This window comes from Aquarana catesbeiana, linkage group LG05 (genome assembly GCF_042186555.1).
Source record: "Aquarana catesbeiana isolate 2022-GZ linkage group LG05, ASM4218655v1, whole genome shotgun sequence".
NCBI classification, from domain to species: Eukaryota; Metazoa; Chordata; class Amphibia; order Anura; family Ranidae; genus Aquarana; species Aquarana catesbeiana.
This window is the reverse complement of record NC_133328.1, coordinates 145,644,219-145,672,215: the sequence shown is the minus strand read 5'-3', so window position 1 is coordinate 145,672,215 and position 27,997 is coordinate 145,644,219. Positions and strand designations below refer to the sequence as shown.

Genomic DNA, 27,997 nt, shown 5'->3' with positions numbered 1-27,997 from the left:
ATGTGTACATAATCGTAGTGATAAACATAATATACATGTTCATTTGTATGCATGTTATAATATGTAATTGAAAGTCTGTTTTATATTATTTCCAAATCCTTTTCAATGAAGGAATGTGATATCTAGAACTATCCTACCAGGGACTGATTGAACTCAGTATTGCCATGGTAACCATTGAGTGCCCCCCCCCCCCACCCCCCCCCCACCCCCCCCCCCCCCCCCCACTGAAGAAATGTGTACGGGTTATAGAGAGCTAAATGCTTTAGATGCAGTTCGTGTTATATGTTTGTGACATGAAGACGTTCAAGATAATTTGTACCCAGAGACATAAAAACAGTCTGATTGCTCTGTAATCATTGCAGGTGGTTGATGTCACTTGGAGATATTCGTGTAAACATGAAGAAGTCATCTTGCGGAGGAAGGAGATTCGAGAAAGTTGGTTACTGGAAACGACAACTGCTCTCAGCAAGACGGTAATACATTTTTAAAATTCTTGCTTCTTTACCATAAGTAATTTATAGATCAGTTGAATATTGCAAGCAAATTATTGATTACAAAATAAAGATTAATAAACCATGTGTTATGAATTGCTACTTTGTTGCCATTCGGATGCCACAAAATCCAAACAAATTTATATAATCGCACTTGGTCACCAAAAAGTCAACTGAACTAATAAAAGAGCTGCTAGCATGAAATTGCAGGAAAAATGATGAAGCACAAATATAACGTACACAGTGTAGTGCTAAAATTACCTGATCACAAATGCAAAGGTATTCATATAAAATATTTTTCAGGCAAAAAATTGTATAGATTACAGAAAAGATGGAAATGTCCACCAGGAGTCCTTGCAAAATATTAAAAACTTGAAAATGCTCAGGGGATGATGTGTAGAAGAGGAAGACCCATCACCTTCACCCTGCCTCTTACTATAATGATTTGACCCTCCCAAAGGAATGGTCAAAAAATGCTGTTCAAATCCTCATTTAACATAAGAAACCTTTGGTGTAGATTATAGAAAATGAAGGTACGGTCAATAAGTAGATTAGGCCCACATTCCAAATTAGAACAAACAGGAGAAAATCCCCCTGATGGGACTTTACGGGCCTAAATAATATTATACAATCATCATAAAGAGGTGAATTGTCAGCAGAGTATATACAAAATCCATACAAATTTTATTGAACAAATTGTTAAAAAAGAAGCAACAATAAATGGCTGGTGTACATTCAAGTCAGCATAGTGCAAGGAATAAATGTGCATACAGTTCTACATATTCCCTGGACTGCCATGTTGGTGTAGACGGCCTGCCAACTTCTTACCTCATCAGCATTCTCTCATGATCACAATCCAATACAAAGATCAAATAACTCCCAGGATGGTCAAAACGTGGAAAGGAAGCCTAGTGTAGCAAATTCCATAAACCATTTATTATTAAAAGTCGAACACTCACATAGACAAATGTCATGAAATACCACTGAGGTTTCCAACCAACAAAATGGCCACTACATCCTGGTGCTGGATGACGTCACGCCGTGACTCCACTCTACACATTTTGTAATCAATGATGGTTTTTAAATATTATGCAAGGACTCTCTTGGTGGACTTTCCCTCTTTTCTGTATTCTATACAATTTTTATTTTATTTTTTTTTTTTTTTTTTTGCCTGGAAAGTAAAAAAAAAAAAAAAACACAAGCTGAACTCTAGGCACATAGTTAAATACGAAGCATGGACACAAACATGTAGACTGCTTTTACCTGCCAAAGGATTCAAATTTTTATTGAGACAGTCTTGTGATGCTTGCATCCCTATAAAACAGCACAGCCAGGGCTGTGACCATCCAGATTATGTTGCAGTTAAAAAGGAGCTTCATCCCCATTTATTTATCTATTTTTTTTAATCCCTGCTTAAGTGATGATTTGTGCTCAATTCTGGTATCCCCCTCCTACCCAGTGAATCCAGCATTTTTCTGCTGAGATCCACCTCTCTGCTGCCACCGCTAAGGTCCCGCACTGCCATTTTCTTCTTTGATGTCATTGGAAGGCTGCCATCTCTTTTGGGTTCAGGCATCTGCCCCCCTCTTCCTTTTGTGAATGAAAAACTATGCCTCCTGGTATATGCATGTTGCATATCCATGGAGGCATAGTCTTCCATTCAGGAGCACTGCACATCATTCATCTAGGTGAGAATGGAGGGTGGGGGGGGGGGCAAAACCTGTACACTAGGGGGAAAAAAAAGATCTTTATGTTGCTGAGTAGGGGATGTTTGGAGAGGAGGAAACTTTTTTTTTTTTTATTTTCAGGATGAAGAATAGCTTTAAGCTGTACAGAGAGATTCAGAACCCATCCCAGCCTGTAATTAGACTATGAGGAATTAGCAGCAATTTCAAGTATTCCCGCTGCTCTCCTCTCCTATAAGCATGTTGATCATATGAGACTGACAGCATTGTTCAAATTAAAAGAGTCCTATGTAGCGCAACGTACTGCCCCTCCTTGTACTTGTCTACGTGCTGCCTTAGCACTATTTCTGCTTTTTTTTTTTTTTAAATATCTGTTTGATGTTCAGCTTCATCATGTGGGCAACATTCGAGACCATATAGATTTACATCTTCCAAACTCTTATTTTAGAGACAGGTGTTGTTACATTGCTCCTTTAACCACTTCCCAGCCTTGCTATAGCCGAAAGACAGCTACAGCATGGTCGTCCAGTTCGGGAAGGATGTCCATGGACATCCTTCCAGAACCACGCACCCCTTGGGGTGCACATCCGGCTCTGTAATCGCTGTTTTAAGGTGAAGGGCCAATTACAGAGGTCCTTTACCATGTGATCAGCTTTCTCTAATCACAGCTCATCACATGTAAACAAACTTGCCAGTTATCTGCATTCCTTTCCTCACGCACTGTCACAGCAGGAGAGCTGGTTACCGGCAATCCTGACAGCACATATTTGCACTGATAATCAGTGCAGCCTCATCAATGGAGAAAAGTTTCTTATTTGGAAAATGTTATAGCAGAAACTAAAACTTTTTGAAAAAAAAAAAAAAAGATTTTGGGTTTTTTATTTTTTAATTCGTTTAGCAAAAAATCAAAACCCTAGTGGTGATTAAATACCACCAAAAGAAAGCTCTATTTGTGTGAAAAAAATAATAAAAAATTTCATTTGGGCAGTGTTGCATGTCGCAATTGCCATTCAAAGTGCGACAGTGCTGAAAGCTGAAAATTGACCTGGGCAGGAGAGGGGGGGGGGGGGGGGGGGGAGTTAGCCAATATTGAAGTGGTTAAACTATAGATTTGCTTGAACAGACTAAATAGAATAATATGTTTGTTTTTTTTTTGGCCCTATTCATTGCATTGTTAATACTTTTATCCAAACTGGAATGACAACATTTAATAATTACAATGCCATTGATGCCAAACATTTTGTATCAAATTGATTTCAAGATGAAATAATTAATTGTGTTGAAACTGTAGAGGCAGCAGTCCCTACCAGAACCCAGGAAGCAAGAGCTCCTCAAGAGACAAATAGTGGAGATTGTAGAGTTTATGTCTCCGAAGACACCAAACCCTGGAGAGCTTGGTGGCAGAATATCAGGATCTGAAGCCTGGAGGGTGGCACGAGGAGAAGTTGGTGTGCAGGTACTTGTGATTTTTTTTTTCTTTCATTCAAATTTGTTTAGAAATTGCACATTACAGCTGACCATAGAGAGGGCGATGTCTCCCTGAGAAATGATGAAAGGTGAGACACCCTTCCGTACTGGGTCCTACTACTGTCACTCATGTGACTCACTTGCAGTTCAGTGTTGCTTAATGAGAAGGAGGCTATATGGAACAGGCCTTTCACAGTTTCAAGGTATTTGCTAACAAAAATGATTGCTTGCAGTGTCAAACTCTTGTTTTTATCTACAAAGTTAATTGATAAACAACCAAAACCTTACTGAAGGAATTGGGCTGCTTTTGGGCAGCCTAACTGAATCGCATTTTTGCAACAATATGGGGATTTATAGGCTATGCATCAAGTAGTCTTTGTGAATGTTAAACTTAAAGTGAACATGTGGCCAGACATTGGACATTCAAATGTTTATCTATACCGTAAGCAGTAAATCAGTTTGAAGCAAGCCCTAACTGACCTCTGTAGCTGCCAGCATTGCTGGAAATCAATCCTTTAAGTTCAGAGCAGAGACACTGAAGTCATTTAAATTATTCCCTCGGTTCCCCATACCAGAGTACCTATGGTATTGTTCATATTAGAAATTAGAAGGCTGTTGAGTCACTTGCTGGGAGGGGGATCAGAGTGGGTTGAGCAACTGAGTTAATTACCTAAGCACCTCTGCTGTAAAATTTGAGGATGAATTGCTCAACAGTGCCTGCAGCACTGAGGCCATTAACCTCCCTGGCGGTGTTCCTGAGTGTGGTTTGGGGTTAAATTTCAGTACCATTGGCGATAACCCCGAGCCACACTTGGGATTGCATCGCAGGATCCTGGTGCAGTGTACTTACCTTGTCCCCAGGATCCTGCCATGTCCCCCCACTGTGTCTGCGGGCTGTGTCCTCTGCCTGATGCCTCTATGTACCAGGCTCCGTTCCCTGCGAGCGTCGTGACGCACTGGGGGGAGCCAGGCGGCAAATTCAAAAAATAGAAAATTCATAACACACAGTACACTGTAATCTTACAAATTACATTACTGTATGCAATCAATTCACCTCCCTTTTTGTCCCTAGTGCTTTGTCCAATGCCCTGCATGCAGTTTTATATTATAAATACTGTTCTTTCTGCCTGGAAACTTGAGCTTGTCCATAGCAACTAAAAAGTGTCCCTTTTACATCAAAAGTGGTTTTAGACCAGCTAGAAAACGGCGATGGTAAATTAGAACACTTTCAGAATTGAGCGATAGTGAATCGTGAGGAAATTCATTTTATTATTATTATATTATTTTTTTATAGTTATTTATTATATTATAGTTTATGATTTTGTGTTTCAAATTTTACCATACCCAGGATGTCTACTAGACTCTTGTCTGGAAAGATTTAAGTGTGTTATTGCTAAGAATTACGGGCCTACATTATAAAACGCCAAATTTCTATGCAAAACAATTGTACCACTTTGAGATGCAAAAATATGACATAATCATACCGCCAGGGAAGCTACGGTCTTGCTTGTGTTTTATATATATATATATATATATATATATATATATATATATATATATATATATATATATATATATATATACAATTATACATACAACATAGACTTGGGTGTTATGTGTACAATACAACCATTACATGAGCAACAACATATGTAGTACTGATACAGTATAAGTTCCAAGCTGCACTATAGTAGTAAAAATTCTTTCAAGGTATAGCTATTAAGCTCTTCTTAATGGAGGATTTATGTCATAATCATACTTCATAGGGTAACTTTCTGAGGAATCAGACTATTATCATGTGCAGGTTTCCGATTCTTGTAGCCAGCAGTCCCAAATGTTATTGTACTTCGCTGGGCATCCCCTGTTAAATATATAAGAATTTTTTGTAGGGTAGGGTTGTGTTTACGTCTACCTTCCAATCAGTAAAGCTGAGAGGTAGAGGTCTCCTCCATTGCCTAGCGATAGTCTTCCTGGCCGAGAATAGTGTTTCATGTAGGAATATCTTTGTGTATTTGTCAATGGAATCGGGAAGTATCCCAAGCAGGCACTGTTTCAGGTCCAGTGAAAGGGGCTCCCATAGTGTCATGTAGAAAAGCCACAATCTGTGTCCATAGGCCCTGTATTTTGGGGCAGGCCCAAATTAGATGGAAAAATGTACCCATCTCCTATTTGCACATAAGGCAAGAAGTGGGCTGTCCACGTGTCTAGCTACTCTCATGGGGTGAGGTATGCTCGGTGTAATATATAGATTTGGGATAGTCTGAGAGTTTAGGACAGTGATGGCGAACCTTGGCACCCCAGATGTTTTTTAACTACATTTCCCATGATGCTCACCTACACTGCAGAATGCATGAGCATCATGGGAAATGTAGTTACAAAACATCTGGGGTGCCAGGGTTCGCCATCACTGGTTTAGGAGATACAGCCTTGCAGGAATCCAAAGCCTCACTCCATTGCTCATCCTTCATTGGTCCGATCTCCCTCTCCCAGCGGGGTTTGAGATCATACACTAGTTTGGTAGAAGAAGGGGTAGAAAGCATGCTATAGAAGGACTAATTTCGTTTTTTGGGGTCCGTGCCTTTAACTACTGCCATAATGGCATTGGGGGTGGGTTGTGGAAACTGTGAGTGGGTAGCATGTCGAACCTGTAGAAATCTAAAAAAAAGTGATTCGGGAGCATGAATTAGTCACGAAGGGCATCAAATGTCCTTAGATTTCCATCTGAGAGCAGATGGTGTAAATAGTATATCCCCTGCATACCCCAGGTCTCTACATTAGGTTTTTGGAGGAATTCAGAAAGCAGTTTGTTATGTCATAATTTGGTGTAGTCATTATGCAGTAGTATCTCCAATTTGTCAATAGTGAGGTCCCATATACGTCTATAGTGGGTATAGTAAGGTCTTTTTGTCACCCTCCGAGTCGGAGCCCCCGGAACCCACTGCTATTGCACAAAGTGGATTCTGGGTCCGCAGTGCCCAAAGTAGACACAAAAGAATACTGAATCTGTCTGTCGGTTTTATCTATGTGGTATAGCTGGGATAACTGAGATGCTATGTAGTTAAGGTTAAAATCGGGTAGGGCTGTGCCACCTAGGTCAGTGGGGTTCTTGAGGGTTCGCCAGGCTAGTTTGTTAGTCCCCCAGACAAAAGGCTTGAGCAGAGCTTTGAAGTATTTCAGAGGTAGGTAGACCAGGGTATGCCATAGAATACATAGTATTTTAGGCAACAGGACCATTTTATTAGGTTAATGTTTATTCATATTTTTACAGTACAAGTGATGCATATACACATTTAGTTACAGGTACATTATTGCATAGATTGTCACAAGTTTGTTCATGTTAACAGGAGAGAGGTGTTTAAAGTTGTTATATAACATTACAATGAGATACTGGTTTGGAAGCATTAGATCTCAGCAAAATTATTTAAGGAGGTCCTGGGGGAAGGGGGGGAGGGGAGCAGGATAGGTGAAAGATGGGGGTGGGGAGTTTGGATTTAATGACGGGGAATAAAGAGGCTCGATGTCAAGAGAAATATAATTGGCTGCGGATCTGGATACAAGTATCCCTAAGTATTTAATGGTGTTAACACGTTGCAGTGGGAGTTGGGCCTGTGACTCAGAAGGCGGGAAGCTATCAGTGGGCAAGATTTGGGACTTTTCCCAATTGATCTTGAGTCCAGAGAACGACCCAAATTGTCCTATCGTCTGGAGTGCGGTTTGGAGAGAGGGACCCGAGTCAGCCAAGTATAACAATGTATCATCTGCGTACATACTAATTTTTTTCGGTTAGGGATCCTAAGCACAGTCCTCAGGTCTATGGATTTTCTGGGATAGATATGGCAAGGGGCTCAGCAGCCAGGCCATATAGCAGTGAGGACAACAGGCAGCCCTGTCTCGTGCTTCTAGTCAGGTCAATCAGGCCATCCATTAGCCACTACTTTGGCTGTTGGAGTCTTGTACAATAGTTGAATCCATTTGGTGAACTTTGGCCCAAAGCCATATCCCTCCAAGCATCTCCAAAGATACTTCCACCCTACCGAATCAAATGCTTTTGACGTATCCAAAGTTACCACAACCCATGTGCTGACATCAACGTGTGTAGCCTGTAATTTTAATGTATACTTTCCTCAGATTGAATGAGGTATTACGACCGAGCATGAAGCCTGCTTGATCCCCGCATGTATCAAGGTCAGAATAACCTAATTAAGATGTATGACCAGTACCTTGGCTAATATTTTAATATCTACTTGTAGTAGAGAGAGAGGTCAACAGGATTCGGGGTAACTGGAGTCCTTTCCTGGCTTAGGTATAATCGCTATTCTTGCTTCTCTCATGGAAGGGGGCAGTGCAAAGGTCTCGAAGAGGTGTTTGTATAAAGCTAACAGTTTTAGGGTAAGTATCTCACTGTATTGTGAATAGGATTCAATGGGTAAACCCTCTGAACCCGAGGATGTGGACCTAGCAAAGCTAGCTATCGCAGTCGCTGTTTCGTCGGTGGTGAGAGGTGCCTCCAGGAGGGTCACTTGGTCAACTGGTGACTGTGGAAAAGTAATACCCGCCAGGAAACAGTTTATTGGTTCTGCGTCTATAGATACTTTTGATGTGTACAGCCCTGCAAAAAAAATTTCTGAACATCGAGGTCACACTGGATGGGTCCATAATCTGTCGACCCTCGGGACTATGTAGGGAAATAACAACTGGGGGTCTGTCCTTTCGCTATGTCCCAAGTATGTCAATAGTTTGCCAGCTCTTTCCCCATGTTCAAACAACTTTTGCCTAGAGAAAAAAATAGTTTTTGTCTGGCCCTCTCAAACTGTAATTAGTTTACCGCTCTAGTTTAAAGTTTTAGTAGGTCAGCATTGGCAGGAGATGGATGAGATGCATATTCCTGTTCCTGGAGGATAACTCCGCAATTGCCTTATCAAAGGCACCAGCAGAGTCAACCTTTAATCTGTTAATGGGTGAGATCAGGGATGCGCGGGCATACAGTTTAAAGATGTCCCAGACTGCTGATGGGGAGGCAGACTGATTTTTCTCTGTAAAATACAACCTCCATTTGCTCATAAGCTCGTCATCTTCTGGCAGTAGAGAGAGACAAAATGGGTTTAAGCACCAGGTGCGGTGTGGTTTGTCAATGGGAATGCTTAAGATAATCCAGCAAGGGATATGGTCTGATAGAAGCCTGGGACAGAAAGCCGCTTCCTTTAATCGGGGCGCGAGCGTGCGGGATAGTAAGATGAAATCAATGTGGGACATGGTATTGTGGGTGGACGAGAAGCAGGAGTAGGCCTGGATATGTGGGAACTTGCATCTCCTGCATGTGGCTACCAAATTAAAGGCGGGGATGTGTCTTGAGACTCTGGTGCTACTAGTGGTCCCTGTAGTGGGCAGTGATGGTTGGAGCCTGTCTAGGGTGGGATTAAGTGTGGTATTGAAATCACCCAGTCAGTGGAGACATCACATAGTTTGAAGTGTACTGATTTGGCAATAAGGACTGAAACTCCCTGAGCATGGGATGTGTGGGTAGAATGGAAGACCTACCCAGCCCGTGGGTGCCAGAGAGCCAGTTGCTGTCTCCCCTCCATGTGTCTCAACTAGCACAACTACATCTGCTCACTGCTAGACTCCATAATCTAGACTTTACATAGGGAGGTGGAACAGTAATACCCAATAGCTGTTTCCCTACAGACAGGTCAGTGGGATCTGCATAACCTGGACATTGTATTAATAAAAGTAAGCTTGAAAGAACATAGAAGGAACAAATAATGTAAAAACATCTTTGAATCACTTGTACCTGGAGCATGTCAGATGTATTGTTACACATTAAAAGAACAATCCCCCGCCCTGCCCTACACCTTACCTTCCCCCAACTGGTGTGGGCATGATCCCATAACAAAGTGTGTATGTCAACTTGAAAATAACAGGTCACCCAATAAATGAAAAATAGGAAGAACAACTGGGACAGAGGAAGATATTGGGCCATTGGCCTCAGCAAAAAGTCATCCGTGATAGTGAATGAGTCCCAGCAGCCTTCCCAGCCTGCATAGCTGTATTTCCTAGTGGTAGGAGGGGAAAAGATTTGCTGCACTTTACATGCGTTCTGTAGGACTACAATGTCCCCAGAGCCACAGTGTCAAACATAATGCAAACAAATGTAAAAAGGGAGTAATAAACCACAGGAACTGGACTCGTGTGGACAAAAAAATAGTAGGACTCCTGGAGGTCTCTTGCATGTGTAGTCAGCAAACCTCTAGACACATAAGAAAAGGCCCCCGAGATAGAAAAGTAAAAAGATTTGTAAAAAAGGTACTTAGCCAGGATGTATGTCACAGGCGACTCCGCAGCAAGTGGTAGTTAGAGGGAGCTAACTGAACTTAGGATGTGGAGCTGTAGTTTAAAGGCTGCACAGCATCCTGGTGAGGTGTTGTAATAGACCAACTGTGAATGTGAATAGGCCGGAGGTCAAGATTTGGATTGTAAACGATTATTCCGCTCTCTGACTCCTCAACGTTCCAGCCAGGTGAAAACTCCTTCGGGGTCTTCGAAAAAGAGGACTCGGCCATCCCCCTCCACCCTGAGATGTGCAGGGAACAGCTTGGAATACTTGAAGTTACGGTTTCTCAGTCAGTGTTTAGCTTCCATGAAGCCCTGGCGGCGACACTGGACTTCCGCCGAGAGAAATCAGGAAAGATGGCCATATTGGCTGCATCCCGATCCTTATAATTCAGGAATTTAGCTATGAATGTGCGAGTGGGAGCTCCCTGTGGGGGGGGGGGGGGGGGATCTGGCCGGCATGCGGTGCGCCCTCTCAATCACCAGCGTGGGGGAGAAGGCCTCTCTGCCATAGGAGGTGACAAGTAACTGTTCTAGGAGCGTGGTCAGGTCTTTACCTTCTGCGCTCTCAGGGAGCCCAATAAAGTGTAGGTTACACGTCTGGAGCCTGTTCTCCATGTCGTCCTGCTTGATCTGCTGCTGCATGCGGTCGGACCCTGATTGTAATGGCAGGATGGCGTCCTCCACGGAGCCCAGCCAGGTCTCCACAGTCGGTCGCGAAGTTTATGGAAGTCCTGCCTAATCAGTGAGATATCCACTTTGACCTCTGTTGTTTGTGCGGTTAATGAGGTCCGGCAGAATGTGATCGCTTCCAACAGTCTGTCAGTGTCCCCTCCCGCCTGTTCCTGCCCATCCTTCACAGCGCCGCTATCTTCCTCAGGGTCTTCTGTCTTGTCGGTGGAATTGTTCTAGTTTGGCTGCGGCGGCTTTCTGCGCTTTTTGAGGGGGACATGATGGAAGGAGTCTAGGGTATTTCTCTAGGTGAGTCACGGTCGGAAAGGATGTCGGTGAGTCGCAGGATTAGCTAGGTTCAGGATCAATGGACGGAGCTCCGTGTAAATGCGTCCTACTCCATGCTGTCAGGCCACGCCCCAAGGTCTTACTTTTAAGCTGATATATGGCTTGTTGGGAATATGTAAATATTTGAAGGTCCATAGCCTGGCCACAGATTTGCGTTAAATCAAACCTCTATTTTGCTAGTGCAGGTAGTTCTATGGTACAGTAGGTTCACTTTGATGCTGCTTCCCCTTCTGTCCCACCAGCACAAACTCTCCTTTACTTTGCTCCCCATGCCATCATAAGCAAATATAATTATTAGGGATGCACTGATACAGTTTCAGCGAGTACCAATGCTTTCGGTCAAGTACTCACCGGTACCGATACTTTGCGGTGCGATTTTGCGTCCATACAAAATGTAATAGGCGCAAATAGCATTTGTTTTGAACAGGAATGCAGTGCGATTCCTATCTGAATGGAATGCGATTTCCCCCACCGCTCGTGTGTGTGTGAACCCAGTAAAGAAAGCGAAGCGCCATGTAGTGCAGTAACAGGCAGTTTGTTATTATGTTTCGGGACTCCTGACGGTATAAGGCAGAAGTGATGTCAGCTTGGGGGTTGACCACCAGACATCTTCTCCAGCCCTCTGAGCATCTTCAGCGGCTGTGGTGTGCCATCGGTGGAACAGGGACACTGCAGATAAGGATTTGACTAGATATTTAGTTTGTAAGTTTTATAACATTTTAATAAACTGGCTATTGCTGCACTACATGGCGCTTCGCTTTCTGTATTCACACAAATGGGAGCAGTAGGGGAAATTGCATGCGATTTGAACAGGAATCGCCAGTGCATTTCTGTTCAGATCTCATGCGATTTGTGCACATTCCTTTTGCAAATAGCACCGCAAAGCATCAGTATCGTGCATCCCTAATGATTATGAATGAATATTTGACTCCCCTACTATCATGTAATAACTGGTGCTTGATGATTGGCCCAATGCAGTCACATTTGAAATGGAAATACTCCTCGGCTCTCTAAGCTGAAACCGGTATAACTCTGTGTAGGAGTGAAATACCATATTTATCGGCGTATAACGCACTTTTTTTCCCCTTAAAATCGTGGGTGGGTGTTATACGCCGATCTCCGCTGTCTCTGAGGGGAAGAGGAGCGAGCGCCGCCAAAATAGACAGATCCAAGTATACTGTGTAATCAGCTAGTCTCTGCTCCGCTCACAGTCACGCCTCCTAGCTTTTACGTCCCGCCATTGGACCAGTGTTGTGTCCATCATAGGAGCCGGGCCAAGGGGGGGGACTGTGAGAGGAGCTGAATACACAGGACATCCGGCTCTGTGTATCTCGGCGGCGTTAAAATTTAAAAACCCATCTTGCTGCAATTTTGGGCAAGGCTGCAGATGGACACTGATAAGGCTGCATTGATGGGCATTTTAAAACGTAAGGTTTTTTTTTTTTTTCCTTAAACTTCCCTCCTAAACTTGGGGTGCGTGTTATACACCGATAAATACGGTATATGCATCTGTTATAGCTAGGAATCCGTATTCTCTATACCGCTTGCACTAGGCCTTGACCACCAATACTTATACCAAATAAATATTTGTACCAAATGGCAGGAATGCTGAGGATCCCAAATGGCACCTAGTAAGATATTTAATGATTATCCAGGGTTTTGAGAAGAATGCAAAAAAGCCCATAGAGTAGAGTCATTTTTAAAATGAACACTTTGCCCCAAACAGTAGTCTAAATTAGCAGTGTCAAAATGCATTTGTCTTGTGAAGCCTAAAGCTAAATGGAGACCGCAGATAGTCTGTTTTCTATCATATTTTTTTTTTTTCCCTGGTAGTGAAATAAGCGGATCAGCAAGAAACCATATTGTACAGTGGAGACTGTATATGTAATGCACAGATACTACTACCTACTACTACCATGTACTTATTTACAAACTATAGACAGAAATAAAGCTGCTAAAGTGACTCTGGCCCTTTAAATAGAACCTTACAATAAACTTTTTCCTGCAAATAAGACATTAAATCCTCGCCTCTTTCTGACAATGTTTGCAGTAATAGTTATTCTTATTTTTCATGTGTATATTAAAGTTTGTAGACTAGAGGCTTCATAGATACTTGGTAGGGATGAGGTCTCCAAACTTGAGTCCAGGTTTTGTGAACAACCATCACACAACTTGGGCAGGTGTGTGTGCAGAGTTTTTATTAGAGACTTCACCTTGGCAGACAGAAGGTCTCTCTCCACCCAGGAGTCAGCAGGGTTCCACCTAGGAGATAGGTGGGAGCCAGTGCAGCAGGGAGCTGCTAGGTGTGCACATAAAACAGACAAGGGCCTGAAGTGTGAGGTCAGAGCAGTTGCTCTGCATGTGTAAACCAGGAGACTGATAAATAGTTGGTTTATGGCAAAATTTAGAAAAACCCCTGCAAGGTAAAACCATGTGATGTCTTGAAATTTTTGTTTTAATAAGCGTGGGCAAAAAAGGTTTAAAGCAAGTGGCTGGTTCCTCAGTGCTTTACCATATGAAACACACACACACACACACACACGAAATCCCACCTTATTTAAAGGCTAAGTTCTCCTTTGGAACATAGTACAAGTTATGCTTGTGTTATAGTGTAGAACATGTAACATGTTCACGTGCCTACCCTTGATCCTCCCTCCCTGTGACAGCGGATGGGGGTGGTTCTCCCTGCACCTGCTGTCAATTTTTAAAAACAGACAGCTGCATCATTCATTGACTGATAACTGTGAATGAATAAACGGCGTTCCATCTGTCCTCGCAGCAGACAGACTTTGTTTCATTGGGCTGTGGAGTCGCTGATGAGCGATCTTGTAGTCCACTGACGTGTCCTGTGGTTTTCAAATAGAAAGCCTGTACACACATACAGGCTAAAAGCTGGAGGATATGTCTGTAGGAGTCCACTCTACATCCACATGATCACGGGTGCAATTCCTTCCAGGCTCCAGCAGGTAAAAATAATAAATGCACCTTTTTTTTTCTTTTTTTTTTTTTTTTTAATCTGTTGTATCCTATATGTAGACCAAGCATTGTTTCTAAGACAGTGTTTGGATCGCTTATGACCTCCCAGACGAAGAAATAGGTGAAACATAACACTGAATCATACAAGGTGTAGCTTTTGCTTGAAGATAATTTTGTTAAAGATGTAAGCCATACAAAAGTATAAAAAAAAAAAAAAAAAAAAAGAAATAAATGGTTTCAGACACTGCAACAAGAAAGTGTGTGGAAGGATCATCAGTTCTTAGGAGTATACTCAAAGTTCAGATGGATGTTGTCAGCAACTTGTAAGTTGTAAATACTATGATTTCCTTGTCTTGTTACTAGACCAAGAGCGTGGCATTTGTTCCCACTGAAAAAGAAAAAGCTGCTAAACGTTTTCATCTACAGTACAACATTGTGGATGATCAGTACACACGAGTCTCAAATGGCAACGAAGTGATTGCTGGCTGGGAAAATGGAGCCTGGGTAAACGAGTCCATGCACAGAAAAGTAGAAAATGACTGGAAAATGGTAAGTGTTTACTGCATACACAAGAGCTGCCATTCAGTTTGTCACTTTTTTTTTTTTTTTACAAACACTACTATGTCACTATGGTGACATACTGCTCTGTCTGCTTATCAGAGACACAGACTGCTGCACTGATGACACTGTATTCCAGTGCAACAGCCAATGTCTCTGTTCAAAAACCACAGCAGTACAATGTCACCATAGTCACACTGCACTGTTCTAGTGGCAGTATCTAAAAAATAAAAATAAAATTCTGACACCAGAGCAAGTAGTGTCACTATAGGAGTAGGGAGGAGTAGCAGAATGTGTTTTGTGGTGTAATTCTAAGTACGCCTATGCTTTGTGTGGGGATAAAAAAACTATGCTAAAATGACAACTTTATGAAAAAATACATTTTCTTTATTTTTTCATTTTATTTTTTTTATTTTACTAAATACTGTACCTTGCACTGTCTACTTTTTCAAAAAGGGGCCATTTTTGGGATATCTGTACTTTCCTGGACCTTTAGGGCCTCAATAATAGAGTGGCAGTCAGTACATTAGAACTGAGATATAGCTATAGATATATTTTACACAATCTCACAAAAGTGAGTACACCCCTCACATTTTTGTAAATATTTTATTTTATCTTTTTATGTGACAACACTGAAGAAATGTCACTTTGTTACAATGTAAAAAAGTGAGTGTACAACTTGTATAATAGTGTAAGTTTGCTGTCCCCTCAAAATAACTCAACACACAGCCATTAATGTCTAAACCGCTGGCAACAAATATGAGTACACCCCTAAGTGAAAATGTCCAAATTGGGCCCAATTGGCTATTTTCCCTCCCCGGTGTCATGTGACTCATTAGTGTTACAAGGTCTCAGGTGTGTTAAATTTGGTGTTATCGCTCTCACTTTCTCATACTGGCCACTGGAAGTTCACCATGGCACCTCATGGCAAAGAACTCTCTGAGGATCTGGAAAAAAAAAAATTGCTCCACATGAAGATGGTTTAGGCTATATGAAGTTTGCCAAGACCCTGATACTGAGCTGCAGCACGGGGGCCAAGACCATACAGCGGTTTAACAGGACAGGTTCCACTCAGATCAAGAAGCTGAGTGCACGTGCTTAGCGTCATATTCAGAGGTTGTCTTTGGGAAATGGATGTATGAGTGCTGCCAGCATTGCTGCAGAGGTTGAAGGGGTGGGGGGTCAGCCTGTATGTTCTCAGACCATACGCCACACGCTGCATCAAATTGGTCTGCATGGCTGTCGTCCCAGAAGGAAGCCTCTTGTAAAGATGATGCACAAGAAAGCCCGCAGTTTGCTGAAGACAAGCAGACTAAGGGCATTGATTACTGGGACCATGTCCTGTGGTCTCATGAGACCAAGATAAACTTATTTGGTTCAGATGGTGTCAAGTGTGTGTGGCGGCAACCAGGTGAGGAGTACAAAGACAAGTGTGTCTTGCCTACAGTCAAACATGGTGGTGGGAGTGTCATGGTTTGGGGCTGCATGAGTGCTGCTGGCACTGGGGAGCTACAGTTCATTGAGGGAACCATGAATGCCAACATGTACTGTGACATACGGATGCAGAGTATGATCCCCCCCCCCCCCCCCCCCAGGAGACTGGGCCGCAGGGCAGTATTCCAACATAACGACCCCAAACACACCTCCAAGATGACTGCTGCCTTGCTAAAGAAGCTGAGGGTAAAGGTGATGGCCAAGCATGTCTTCAGACCTAAACCCCATTGAGCATCTGTGGGGCATCCTCAAACGGAAGGTGGAGAAGCGCAAGGGCTCTAACATGCACCAGTTCCATGATGTCATCATGGAGGAGTGGAAGAGGAATCCAGTGGCAACCTGTGAAGTTCTGGTGAACTCCATGTCCAAGAGGGTTAAGGCAGTGCTGGAAAACAATGGTGGCCACACAAAATATTGACACTTTGGGCCTAATTTGGACATTTTCACTTAGGGGTGTACTCACTTTTGTTGCCAGCGGTTTAGACATTAATGGCTGTGTGTTGTTGTTTTGAGGTGACAGCAAATTTACACTGTTATACAAGCTGTACACTCACTACTTTACATTGTAGCAAAGTGTAATTTCTTCAGTGTTGTCACATAAAAACATATAATTAAAATATAGTACAAAAATGTGAGCGGTGTACTCACCTTTGTGAGATACTGTGTGTGTGTGTGTGTATGTGTAGATAGAGAGAGAGATATCTATATATGTGTATGTATATTTATAAACTTTTTTTTTTTTGTTGTTGACTCTAACTTTTACACAGACTAAATACTGATGATTTTTTTTTTTCCCCCAAAGAAACATAACAGAGCATATATTGGCCCAAATTTATGAAGAAAGATTATTTGCAAACTTTTATAACAGAAGTAGATACATTTTATTTTCTAGGCTAGTAGTAATTTTTAATAATATCCCTTTTTATAATATCACTTTATTTTTCCCTTCTATCAATTGGGAATTTTCAGTGGTTTTTAACACAATTTCTAATTTTAATTCTATAAATCCTTTCTTTGGTGAAGGGATTATAGTATTTATGTGCCTTAGTTTGGCACAAAGTGGCATTTTATGTAGATTTTCAGTTATCCATTACCTGTGAGCTTTAATGAAGAACACACATGTAGTTAGCCCTCCATCCAATTTTGGTGCTGTTCTGTTTTTTTTGTAAGGCTGTACCTATTATGGGCACTGCAGCCAGCAGTTAAGATGGTGCCACCGCTCTATTTATAACCTCAGTGAGTGGTCAGCCGCCTTTCAACCCATCCCCCAGACGATGTCATCTATGATGAAATGTATAGGGTGGGGCCTAAAAAGTGATGTCACCATGCACATTGATTTTTTTTTTTTTTGGATGGTTAGGATTGAGTTTGGGGCGAGCTCCTAGGAATGCCACTTGCTATTATTACTCATTTGCTAAGCTGTTTTGACCCTTTAACTATGTGAGTGCGCATTTTTATCATTTTTTTTTTTTAAAGCATGTAGTATACAGTTCTACACTGAGAGTGCCTGTCTCATTTTATTTCTGAGCGCTTTGGAGACACTAGTGACTGGCTCAGACTGAGGAGACGGAATGGTTGGAGGGAGACCTTAACCCCCTATGCGCTGTATTGACCTCTGTAGTACAGAGGTCAATACTTTCTGGTAAGAAGCTGCAATACACTTTTGGCTGGGGAGCACTGCACTTTACCTTTTTAAATAGTCCTCACGGACTTTTCACCAGGTGTTTCTAATCAGTGTATGGCAGAAGCGTCTTATCCTGTTTAGTCTTTATTTTCAATTGTGAACTCTGAAATTTTTTGGATTATGGTTTCTTTTTTTTTTTATATATTTTTTTTTTTTTATTTCACATCATTTGTCATCACTTAATTTTTTTTTTTTTAAACTTTACACTTCATTGTAATTTAATTTGGCTTTAGCCCTGAAATTTTTTGTATCTATTTACATTTTATTTTCTGTCCTTCCCTTTTTTTTTTTTTTTTTTTTTTTTTTTTTTTACATAGTAAAAAATAAAATCCTGTTGTGATTAAATGCCACTAAAAGAAAGCTCTATCGGTCTCAAAAAAAAAAAAAAAAAAAAAATTAATTTGGGTACAGTGTTGCACAACGGAGTAATTGTTGTTCAAAGCGTGACCGCTGAAAAATGGCCTGGACTAGGAGGGGGTGAAACAGTCTGGTTCGAGAATACATCTGAGCAAAATTTGAAAAGAAATCTGACGTTCATGCAAATTTCCTCATGTTTTTATCTCTTTATAAACACTGCATGTACAGAAATTCCTTTTGATTCGTCTCGAAATCCAGCGTGTATAATATCTGTAGTGTGCTGCCACTGCCTTTGCTGCACTGAAATCCCAAGCAGTGTTTCAGTCCTACTTGACTTTCCTGATGGACAATCGAACGGCCCCCAAGCAGAGGGCTTCTATAGTCCAGCTGGAACAAACTTGACAGGGCGGACAACACTATTTGGGATCTGGTACTAAGTTGACATAGTGATTACATGATTGTCTACAATTTAGACTGGGTAACTATCATCAGTGTGGACCAATCTGTCAGTGACAGTTGGGTTTGACATCTAGCAGATGTGCAAAGTGTCAGCTGGTACTTGTTTAAGGGATAATGTAAAATAATCCCAGCATAGGAAAACAATCTACAAATTGCAGATAGGAAGGGTTTAAAGTATGTTGCTTATTTGGCCAGTAAATACCATTATTATATATCCCTCATATTAAAGAGAAATCTATGTTTGGTGCACCAGTCTGTACAGGCTTGTTTCGGAGAATTGCGTAGGGCTACATATGTAAGAATATTGTCTTTAGCTGTAAAATTGTTCATTGCAGACCAGTTACTATTTAACAGTGCTTGATATTTTTCAGGTATATTTAGCTCGCAAAGAAGGTACTACATTAGCCAAAATTGGTTGGAAGGTTGAGTGTGCATCAACTGGACTAAGAGTGGAGAGTATAAGTGTCCGGACAAGCAGCCAGACTTTCGAAAGTGGTACAATAAACTGGAAGCTGTATTCTGCAGAAACACAAGTGAATGTTAATCCTGGTAACTTTCCCTATGATTCTGTTATAGCGAAAAAACAAATGTTCAACTATTAGGAGATGGGTATCACATTTTTAGTTTCATTTTTACCAAAAAAGCTTTGGGAGATGCAATAAACACTCTGGATGTGCAACACAACATACATTATTTCATAAATCCAACATTCACAATACAGGTAAAAAAATACAAAAACATTTATATACAATGCCTTGACATTTTGTCATGTTACAACCAAAAACGTAAATGTATTTTATTGGGATTTTATGTGATAGACCAACACAAAGTGGCACAATTGTGAAGTGGAAGGAAGATGATAAATGGTTTCAAATTTTTTTACAAATATGTGAAAAGTGTGGCGTGCATTTGTATTCAGCCCCGTTTACCCTGATACCCCTAACTAAAATCTTGTGGAACCAATTGCCTTCAGAAGTCACCTAATTAGTAAATAGCGTCCACCTATGTGTAATTTAATCTCAGTATATATACAGCTGTTCTGTGAGGTTTGTTAGAGAACCTTAGTGAACAAACAGTTTCATGAAGGCCAAGGAACACACCAGACAGGCTGGATAAAGTTGTGGAGAAGTTTAAAGCAGGGTTAGGTTATAATAAAATATTCCAAGCTTTGAACATTTTACGGAGCACTGTTCAATCCATCATCTGAAAATGCAAATAGTATGGCACAACTGCAAACCCATCAAGACGTCCACCTAAACTGACAGACTGGGCAAGGAGAGCATTAATCAGAGACGCATGCAAGAGGCCCATGGTACCTCTGGAGGAGCTGCTGAGATCCACAGCTCAGGTGGGAGGATCTGTCCACAGGACAACTATCAGTCATGTACTCCACAAATCTGGCCTTTATGGAAGAGTGGCAAAAAGAAAGCCATTGTTGAAAGAAAGCCATAAGAAGTCCTGTTTGCAGTTTGCAAGAACCCATATGGGAAACACCGCAAACGTGGAAGAAGATGCTCTGGTCAGATAAGACCAAAATTGAACTTTCTCTTTCGTTTGTTGACAGACACAGCGCTCCATTATTCAGAACCATAGAGTTATATCGCCCCCTACAGGAGTAGGACACTAGGCAGAAAAAAAGACTTGAAAGAAAAATTACAGTGATTACTCAATGTGATACCTAAATAATAGCTGTTTGTTAACAGCACTAAATAAACCAAAAAGTGTTTCTAATAAACAAACACAGTGCGACCCATCTGTGTAATAATCTTAAATCAGAAAAATGTTCAACATATAAAGTCCAAAAATAAGTGAAAACATAGTGAGTAATGGTGATAATATCAAAAATATGATCTTCAGTGATAATATCTTCCACCACACCGCTGTGACCATGACTTCCACTCCCCTTCAGCGAGCAAACTCACCAGCTCTTTTTGCCTTACACTCTCGTGTTCGGCTCACAGGCTTTTCCCACACAGTAGGGGGCAAAGTGATAACCTCCAATCAATCTCCGTATAGTTATCCGCAGTATATATGCAAATGCTCTCAAACACAAAATTAGCAGAAGGGGCACAAAGGGTGGCGCGCAAGAGCTGAAATTCTTCGTAGCACTTCACTACATTCGTGTTTGTTGCACGACAATTGTGTACCGTTGGTATGCAAGACAAGATCCTGGCACACGCGCTGATTGGAGGAGGCGCAGAGCAACGTGGAAGTGTCATGGCAGCTTGCTGCTGATCCTTTTCCTGTGCTGATTGTATTGAAGGAATAAAGAGCGATCAGAGCGGTGGAATGCGGTGACAGATGTATTTTAGGGGACCCGCGGTGGGTCTCACCTTCTGCTTCTTCTATCTGGCCTCTTACTTTACAAACAAGTATGTTCTGTCTATTCTGAAATTCACCTATCCTACCCTTTTTCAAGGGTGGCAGACATTAGTGGGTGGAGTCTTTCTTCATATATGTTGGAAAATAGGCTGGGTGGAGATTAACTGCTCTTCCAGGGCGTGTGCCAGGATCTTGTCTTGCATACCAACGGTACACAATTGTCGTGCAACAAACACGAATGTAGTGAAGTGCTACGAAGAATTTCAGCTCTTGCGCGCCACCCTTTGTGCCCCTTCTGCTAATTTTGTGTTTGAGAGCATTTGCATATATACTGCGGATAACTATATACGGAGATTGATTGGAGGTTATCACTTTGCCCCCTACTGTGTGGGAAAAGCCTGTGAGCCGAACACGAGAGTGTAAGGCAAAAAGAGCTGGTGAGTTTGCTCGCTGAAGGGGAGTGGAAGTCACGGTCACAGCGGTGTGGTGGAAGATATTATCACTGAAGATCATATTTTTGATATTATCACCATTACTCACTATGTTTTCACTTATTTTTGGACTTTATATGTTGAACATTTTTCTGATTTAAGATTATTACACAGATGGGTCGCACTGTGTTTGTTTATTAGAAACACTTTTTGGTTTATTTAGTGCTGTTAACAAACAGCTATTATTTAGGTATCACATTGAGTAATCACTGTAATTTTTCTTTCAGGTTTTTTTAGTAATTTTTAGCGCCGCTATTTGATTACACTATTGGTGAGGGCGAGTGTATAGTGTATCATTTATTTTTATTCACATGAGTTTGCAATTTTAAGTGGCTGCTTAGAGGGAGGGGCTAAACCCATGAGCGCAGTGTTTGGCACATAGAAAGGGGCGGATCATCTGTGTACCATATCAGAAAAAAAGACTTGACTACACTTATGGGCAGTCCTGGGTGATTCACACCCCCCTCTCTGCTATAGGCTTTCAGTTTTCTTCTGCCTAGTCAGGAGTAAGCACCTTGTTTCCTGCTGGGATCTCTAGTCCTGGCATTTTTTTGTTTTTGCTTTTTAAGCTACTTTTTTTTTTCTCTTGGATTTTTTTTTCCTGTGAGATCTGCAATCAACTGCCGGACTGGGCGACAGGCTGGACACTAAGATCGAGTGGTCTCCCCAGTCTGGCCAGCGAGCGCGTGCAGACTGCAGCTACGCACTAGGTTGGCCGCGACATAGCCCCACTGGACGGGGGCTTGCCCTGCGAGTTAAACATCTCGCGAGGTCGCATACGACCGGGTCTTGGCCTGTGTCGCAGCGTTCCTCATGGCCGACAGCCTGCCCACTTCGTTGGCAAGGTGGATCTGTCTGGGAGCATTGCATGCGCTGGAGCGGTAAGGAGACCCCTCCTCTCCTTCCCTGGAGTGGTGTGGGGCACAGGTACTCCCTGGGGTGGTCGGCCCCTCTGGGGTTCTCTTCCACATCCCCCCCCCCCCTTCCCTGGGTGAGGCCCAGGCCTCTGGCTTAGGTGCTTCAGACACTCTGTTCACCCCCCTCCCCTCCAGGGTTTTCACTATGGGGGGTACACCTTGGCACCTGATGGGTGGGTGACCAATCCCCCCTGCAGTGGCCCTCCACTAATTTAGGCCACGGCTCTGCGGCCTACTGTGGGAAAAATGACAGGCGGTTAGTGAGGCATTGGATATGTCTCCGATAGGGCACTTCCGAGGTAAACCTGTTGGCGTCCCGGCTTAACGGAACGGTACTGAGGTTTCTGGCAGGGTCACGGGCTCCTCTGGTGACCCAGTGGGGCCAGTGTAGTCGGTCCTACGCCTCTCCTCCTCTCAAGATTCTGCCGCGGCTTTTGCGCAGGATGGAGGCCGAAGGGATTCCGGCCTGGATGGTCTTGTCGGTCTTGGTATGTTGACCTGGTGCGCTTGGTCGCTGACGTACCTTGGCGACTGTCTCTCTCAGGGAGGTTCTACTGTTCCAAGGGCCGATCTTGCATCCTGCTTCAGTCATGTTATGAGCCAGGTGCTGAAGTTACGACGCTGCTGAAGGCTAGGAAGCCTTCCTCTGGGAAGATTTACCACCAGACATGGACAGCATACATATCCTGGTGTGAGGCGCGTGCCATTTACCCTTGTTCTTTCTTGGTGGCTCGGATTTTGACCTTCCTTCACAAGAGGGGTTGAGCAGAAGTTGGCCTTGAGTACCATCAAGGGCCAGGTGTCAGCCTTAGCATTTTTTTTTTGGTGTCGCACTCCCTGGTGCGTACGCATAATCAAGGGGTTCAACATCTGCCTCCAAGGGTGCGGTCACTTCTACCGCCGTGGGATCTACTCTTGGTGCGTTCGGTTCTAAAGGAGCCTCCCTTTTAAAAATTTTCGAGAGGTTCTTCTGCTTGCTCTGTCCAGAAGGTGGCTTTTTTTGGTTGCTATCACCTCTGCTCTCAGAGTGTCGGAACTGTAGGCGTTACCATGTCATGATGAAGTGGTTCTTTGCTCTTGTCCGTGGTTCCCTCCTCTGATTCCTTTTGATTAAGAACGTTTGTATTGCATTCCCTATGTCCCAGGTCAAAATGTCCTAAGGGATTTACCTTACATGCCCTGGATGTATTCAGGCGATTCGGGTGTATTTGGCAGTCAAGGAGCCTTTTCAGAGATCAGACTCACTGTTTGTGATCACGGACGGGCCAAAAAAGGGGCTGTCTGCTTCTTCTGCAACCTTTTCTAGATGGCTCAGACAGACTCTGGTCTATTCTATCAGGGGTTGGGTTCCTCCTTTCCCTGTTACGGTGCATTCTACTTGGCTACTTATTGCTTCTTGGGCCTTCCATCATCAGGTGTCGGCTGCACTGGTTTGCAAGGCGGCTACTTGGTCGTCAGTGTACACTTTCACAAAACTCTACAACGTGGCTGTGCTGGCATCTGAGGATGCTTCTTTTGGCTGCAATGTGTTGCAAGCTGCTGTTTAGAGGGTCTGTTCCCTCTTGAAGGGGTATTGTTCCGGTTGGGCTCCAGTTTGTTTCTGTGTTGAGCTCCTGTTACCTGGTTGGCTCTTGTGTTAGCCTTGGGATTTTTCATTGTCCCACCCCTCATGTTTGGCACTGCTTTCGGAGGTCCCATAAAATGCACGCCACACTTTTTTCACAAATTTATTTGTAAAATATTTTGAAAACTATTTATCATTTTCCTTCCACTTCACAATTATGTGCCACTTTGTGTTGGTCTATCACATAAAATACATTTACGTTTTTGGTTGTAACATGACAAAATGTGGAAAATTCCAAGGGGTATGAATACTATTTCAAGGCACTGTATACACTATCCCCAAAAGTATTGGGATGGCTGCCTTTACATGCACATTAACTTTAATGGTATCCCAGTCTTAGTCTGTAAAGTTCAATATTGAGTTGGCCTACCCTTTGCAGCTTCAACTCTTCTGGGAAGGCTGTCCACAAGGTTTAGGAGCGTGTCTATAGGAATGTTTGACCATTTTTCCAGAAGAGCATTTGTGAGGTCAGGCACTGATGTGGATGAGAAGGCCTGACTCGCAGTCTCCGCTCTAATTCAGCCCAAAGGTGTTCTGTCATGTTGAGGTCAGGACGCTGTGCAGGCCAGTTCTGGAAGCATGATCAAACATTCCCATAGACACACTCCTAAACCTTGTGGACAGCCTTCCCAGAAGAGTTGAAGCTGTTATAGCTGCAAAGGGTGGAAAACTTTTGGATATATATATATATATATATATATATATATATATATATATATATATATATATATATAAATTTTAATACTAATATTTTTTTTTTTTCACCATTCTATGCAAAGTGGACCCTTTTGGTCAAATTGATGGTTCCTTAGCTCCCCACTGTAGCGGAAGTGGAAGCCCGCTTTTAATGTGGTTCTCCCGCTCTATAAATTGACCTATACTAGTCACAACTGCCCTAGAAAATTTAACAAAATCTGGTCCAATTAGATAGATGCAGAAGGAATTACTGTTTGTTTGATAATACCTATTCCTAGTCCAACACTAGTCCTTTGGGGCCATGGCTTGGAATGGATTTAGCTCCTCTAGGCAATTTACTTATTGTGGTATCGTGTGATATTATTGGATGTTGTGTTTTTGCTTTCTCTCCCCCCATTTTCTTCTTTTCCCCTCCTCCCCCTCTCCCCTCTCTCCTTTGCTTTTTTTTTAATTGTTTTTATTTTTTTGAACGTAGACAAGACTTTCATGTGACTATCTTACTGTATTTCCTAACTGTTGATACCGCACTACCCTTTTCGTGATCGTCCAATGTATTCTGTAATGCTGGAACTTTACTATATGTAATATATCAATAAATATTCTTACTGGCAACAAATCTGCTTACAGAATAACGAGAACAGGGATGAATCTATCAGTGTGCTGCTGCTCCTGTAATGTCCAATCAGCAGGCTGAAGGATAACAGGTGACTAAAGAATGAGATCCTCTGCCGTAATTTTTAACTTTAGTCACCTATCAATTAACACAACTTCAGAGGAGAAGGCTGTTGGGACTATTTGCATAGGGAAGCTTGCAGCCCAATGTGCAATGCACAACTAATCGGTTTCTTTTAGGACATATATGCAAGTCATATGATGTAGATTCCAAGATCATGATATTTGCCTAGAGCTCCATCTTCTATTAGCTGCATACTAGCCGATTATTCTTTTATGGCTCTGTGGACAGCTGCAGTTACTAGTAGAGTTCTAGACAGAGATCTAGAACCATTTAGCCAACCTGCATACAGGAATATAATACTTGCTAGATAAGAAAACAGTGACCATACAGTGAAAATATCATTTGATTTGATGTCAGCCTGGAAACTGCACATACAAGTCATACAAGGGTCAAAAATGATCTATGGGAGGCAGCAAAACAAATACTTTTAGGAGTGTTCACTGAGGATGCCTAGCTTAATCTTTACAATTCCTTGATCAACTATATGACGGTGTAATTTCATTTATTTTTTTATTTTTTTTTCAGATAAAAACCTCTGTTCTTACCCAGAGTTTTTAAATGTGTCAGAAGTTGTATTGGAAGCTGAATTATATGGCGGAGAAGGAAGTTGTGCATGGCAACATACACAGCTGTTTCGGGAGAGCCTGACTGACAAAGAAAATATTATGGAAATTATTGTGACTTTTAAAGACACCTAGGAATTTTTAGTTCGCATTTGTTTTTAATTAAGGGACTGGTTGGAAAAATTTAAATTTTAAGTATGCAAGGTGTTTGAGGTTTTATAGGTTCAACATATGCAAATTATCTTTCCAAAGTTAATTTCCCCAAGAAGCGCATATTATATTACATTGACATGTTCTAAAATGTACTTTTCTATCATCAGATTATGTCTTCTACGTCTGTCTTGTGGTAAATGATTACAAACTGTGGCTTCATGCATGAAACTGAAAGAAGAGGTCTGGGTTGCCTGTATCAACCAGTTATCTACGGTCATTCCTCTACTGCAGTTTATACAAAAAAATTCAGTGGACATCTGATTAGTTATGGGCAAATGCCTCCACTGTTGATATCCTCTTGATGTATAAATGTAATCCATTGGGCCTCTTGTTTGGAAAGTGCCTGTGTTGTCCATCACAACCAATAAGATACATTTTTTATTTTTTTGCATTAAAAAATGACAGCTTGAGTATCACTAAATTCTACAATCCAAATAGGCTGATATATTTATTTTGTTCACTTGTTGCACATATGAAGGCTATTGAAGTTTAAAGCAAACTTGTACTGTACCGCTATGTCTGACCTCTGAGTTGCATTTGTCATTCTGATGCAGTGGCTTCAGTACATTCTGATAACTCTCCTGATGGGTAACCTGGTTCTAGGTCAGTGACTTACATTTATTAGTAAGCGGTCAGATCAGGTTTCCTTTAAAGCCTAGTTGAACTCTCTTGTACAATGCTGCAAATCGAATAGTAAAATGGTGAGTAATCACAGTCTTGCCATTCATTTATGGAAGAATTGCAGCGCTAAAAATATATAAGCACCTATAGTGTTCTTAAAAAACATTCAAGATACAAATAATGAAAAAGTCCAAAGTGAGTCTCTGCAAATGAATAAGGTAATGTGTCCAAGGTAGTCCCCCACCTAAAGTGATTTATTCACCCAGTGTCGCCTCCACCAAAAGCAGAAAATCGCACTCACCAGATGTTATTGCTGTCTAAGATCTAGAACAGCAAATTTTGCATATTACAGGATCAAGATCATAAGTAGTTATCCTTTCCCCATAGCTTCCAACGGTGCAGCATTAGTGAACAAGCATATAAAAACATGTATAAAAAACAATTGCTGCTAGATGCACTTATATAAAAAGCCGCCAATCCAACAAAGGAAAATGGCGGCAGGACCTCAGGCATCAAACATTGTGTATGAATGGTTAGTAAACACTTACAGCCGGCCTCAGGTAGTGGATAAAAGTAAACCTCTAGAGCTGTTTCGCGCACACAAGCCTCATCAGGAGTATACATTTTATACTAATGGCAGTCAGGGTGCCATTGTCTAGCCTGTAGAGCTCTGTGTCCCCCTCCATGGATATGCCTCCCCAGACCATCACTGACACACCACCAAACCGGTCATGCTGAACGTTGTTACATGCAGCATAGCGTTCTCCACGGCTTCTCCAAACCCTTTTATGTCTGTCATATGTGCTCAGGGTGAACCTGCTCTCATCTGTGAAAAGCACAGGGTGCCAGTGGCGGACCTGCCAATTCTGGTGTTCAATGGCAGATGCCAATCGAGCTCCACGGTGCAAGACAGTGAGCACAGGGCCCATTAGAGGACGTCGGGCCCTCAAGAAAGCCGTTTCTGATTGGTCGAAGACATTCACACCAGTGGTCTGCTGGAGGTTATTTTGTAGGGCTCTGGCAGTGCTCATCCTGTTCTTCCTTGCACAAAGGAGCAGATACTGGTCCTGCTGATGGGTTACGGCCCTGTAACTGCCTGTGTCCTAGGACCTCCACCATACTCTTGAGACTGCTGGGAGACACAGCAAACCTGGCAATGGCACGTATTGATGTGCCATCCTGGAGGAGTTGGACAGCCTGTGCAACCTCTATAGGGTCCAGGTATCTCCTCAAAACAAAAAAGCACAACCCCCCCCCCCCGTACTAGTTGGACTTTAAAGGCAGACAATGCAA

The 27,997-nt window shown here is 42.2% G+C and overlaps 1 protein-coding gene across 2 annotated transcripts in view; it reads left to right on the top strand.

Annotated features, from left to right (window-relative positions):
* Positions 1-26,518, top strand: part of NGLY1 (N-glycanase 1) — a 66,073-nt gene extending 39,555 nt beyond the window's left edge. Inside the window, exons 8-12 of one of the 2 annotated variants that reach the window (XM_073630262.1) lie at positions 363-473; positions 3,468-3,632; positions 14,333-14,518; positions 18,893-19,070; positions 25,833-26,518. In XM_073630262.1, the coding sequence (XP_073486363.1) occupies positions 363-473; positions 3,468-3,632; positions 14,333-14,518; positions 18,893-19,070; positions 25,833-26,005 (813 nt within the window). In that variant the 3' untranslated portion in view covers positions 26,006-26,518. The remainder of the gene's footprint in view (positions 1-362; positions 474-3,467; positions 3,633-14,332; positions 14,519-18,892; positions 19,071-25,832) is intronic. The other variant, XM_073630263.1, reaches the window with a different exon arrangement.
* The last annotated feature ends 1,479 nt before the right edge of the window (positions 26,519-27,997 follow it).